Source organism: Cyprinodon variegatus, unplaced genomic scaffold (assembly GCF_000732505.1).
Source record: "Cyprinodon variegatus isolate N-32 unplaced genomic scaffold, C_variegatus-1.0 Scaffold81, whole genome shotgun sequence".
Lineage (NCBI taxonomy): Eukaryota > Metazoa > Chordata > Actinopteri > Cyprinodontiformes > Cyprinodontidae > Cyprinodon > Cyprinodon variegatus.
Window position 1 is genome coordinate 1,457,484 of NW_015150534.1, and position 2,562 is coordinate 1,460,045.

The following is a 2,562-nucleotide window of genomic DNA, read 5'->3' on the forward strand; positions in this document are numbered from 1 at the left end:
CTCCAACGGGACCTGAACGCACCATGATTTTCTATCCAGCCGTAAGTCATAGTGTAGAAGCGCAACTCGAATGGGAAGGAAACTGCGCGGCACAAACACCTGTTTGCACTTTTGCTCTTTTGCTGCTCGACGCATCATCTGAGGCGGGGGAGGCGTGATAAAACCCGCACTGAAACAGAGGAAGAGAGAGAGAGAGAGAAAAAAACAAACAAACACACATTAAAAAAAAAAAAAAAAGTGCGGCTCGGTTCGTAAATAGACCCGCCTTCCTTTCTGAAAATAACCGCTGAGAACTGAAACAGGAAACTTTGATCGCAGCTTCAACTCTAGTAGTTGGCCGATGCGGGATCTGACGCTCCGGCAGCGAATTGGCTCCAGCAGAGCAAACCCAGCAGGAGGAATCTATAGACTTCAATAAAATAAAAAATAAAAATCAAGACAGATGACATCCTTTTACGACGAAAAGGACCTGGAGGAAGACCTGAGTCAAGCCAACTGTCCTGATGAGGATTTACAGTTTGAGTATTTGTTTGAGTATGAGCCGCCTTGCAGCGACTTTGCAGGAGGAGACCAAGGTTTGTCCGAAAAGTTCATTTATTTGATTTTATTTTGTGCTCACCTGAGCTGAACTCGGTTTGTTTTGCCTCTGATGCATTTACCTGTACAGTTTATTTGAATGTTGGAATAAACCAGGAAGCAAATGTGTCAGACTTATTATTGATGTGGGATCTGATGTAAAGCTGTTTATTTTGATGTTATATAAATAATAATATATATTTTTTTATCCTTGTATAGCAGGGATGTCAAACTGGTTCCATAAAGGGCCGTATGGCTGCAGGTTTCCTTCCACCAAAGCAATGGCACAGCAGACTCCATTCATCTCATCAAGTCATCATGTTCAGATTGGACTCCATTGATGAGATGACTGCAGTCTCCTGCTGCTGTTTGGTTGGAAAGAAAAGCTGCAGCCACTATAGTTGGACAGAGCTGCACACTATTTAATAATTCTGTAAAGATAACATCATGAAGCTGATTGTTTTTCCATCATAAAGATATTATTTGGAAGCGGATTGTGACTGCGTGGTGCATTCAATGTGCAGCTCTATTGTAACAGATCTTTGTTTATGCAGATTGATGATGTCTTCTAATGCCTGTTTCTCTGCAGATGACCCTGGCCTTGCTTCTCACAAGGTGCTCAGTCCTGAATCCAGGCCAGGTTTTCCTCTGGATGAGCCGTACAGGATCAAGTCGTGCAGCTCCCCTTACTCCGACTCAAAAGTTCTCTCTGGGTATGAAAACCAGGAGGCCAGGAACTACCTGGAGAGCGCCCGGCCCCCGGGCGTCGCCCTGAGCCCCCGGATTGAGATCACCCCCTCCCGTGAGCACTACAGCCATGGCCGGGACTCCCTGCCGAGCCAGCACCTGAACATCAGCCCCCGGCCCACCCTCACTGTGCCCGGCCATGATAACCTGGCCTACCGGGAGCCCCAGTGCCTGAGTCCTGCCAGCAGCAATTCCTCCACCAGCTGGCACTCTGAGAACTACTCCCCCTGGGCGTCTCCCTGCGTCTCCCCCAGCAGCGTCCCCAATCCGGGCGATCTCTGCCCCCGCATGCAGAACATCCACACCAGCTCCCCACGCACCTCCCCGGGTACCTCCCCTCACACCAACCTAGGAGAGGACGGCGGCCTGGGGGCGCGTTCTCCCTCCCCCCGGCCGCGCTCCGCCTCCCCACAGGGCAAGCGCACCTACGAAATGTACCGGAATCCGGGGCTGATCCCCGGACAGAGGTCCCGCAGCCCGTCCCCCCACGGCAGGCAGGAGGATCTCAACATGGGAGCTCATTTCGCGCATGCTGGCGTCGTAGAAGGCGTGAACGGTTTTAACGGCAGCCAGCCAGGCCTGGTGCCCACCAAAATAGTCAAAACGTCCAACCAAGTTTACACTCTGTACCCAGAGAACCATGGGGACGGGAACTACTTAGTGCCCTGTGATCAGGACATTAAATCTAAACCTGCGGGGGAACCTTTCTTTGTCATCCCATCAATCTGGCCTAAGCCGCTGGTTCCCAGTATCTGCAGGTAGGTCGGTGAGAGAGGGAACGCTTTCTAAGCTCACATCTCTCAGTAGCAACAATCACCGTGGTTATTTTGTCTTTCCGTCTGCAGCCTCCCGCTGGCGTCACTCCCACCGCTGGAATGGCCGCTTCCCAGTCGCACCGAACAGTACGAGCTCCACATTGAGGTCCAGCCCAAACCGCACCACAGGGCCCACTATGAGACGGAGGGAAGCAGGGGTGCAGTCAAAGCACCCACAGGGGGGCACCCGGTGGTTCAGGTAATAACTAACAGAAGCTTCTTTTACACCTATTGGATCAAAGCAGAACGGATTTACCTGAACAAATGATTCAACATTAGGGAAAACTAGGCAGTTTCCTAGGGACCCAAGTTCCTGGGGGCCCCGTTAAACTCTGTTTGCATGTATGGTTAATATTATTCCTTATTTGTGCAAGTTAATTATGTTTTTAATAGGGATGCACGATATAATCGGCCCCCTATCGGA

General features: G+C 50.7%; 1 protein-coding gene across 2 annotated transcripts in view; it reads left to right on the plus strand.

Annotated features, from left to right (window-relative positions):
• Window positions 1-261: 261 nt before the first annotated feature.
• The window catches only part of nfatc2 (nuclear factor of activated T-cells, cytoplasmic, calcineurin-dependent 2), a 43,453-nt gene continuing 41,152 nt past the window's right edge, over window positions 262-2,562 (plus strand). Inside the window, exons 1-3 of one of the 2 annotated variants that reach the window (XM_015373161.1) lie at window positions 262-575; window positions 1,166-2,081; window positions 2,169-2,337. In XM_015373161.1, coding sequence (XP_015228647.1) covers window positions 443-575; window positions 1,166-2,081; window positions 2,169-2,337 — 1,218 coding nt within the window. In that variant the 5' untranslated portion in view covers window positions 262-442. The remainder of the gene's footprint in view (window positions 576-1,165; window positions 2,082-2,168; window positions 2,338-2,562) is intronic. The other variant, XM_015373162.1, reaches the window with a different exon arrangement.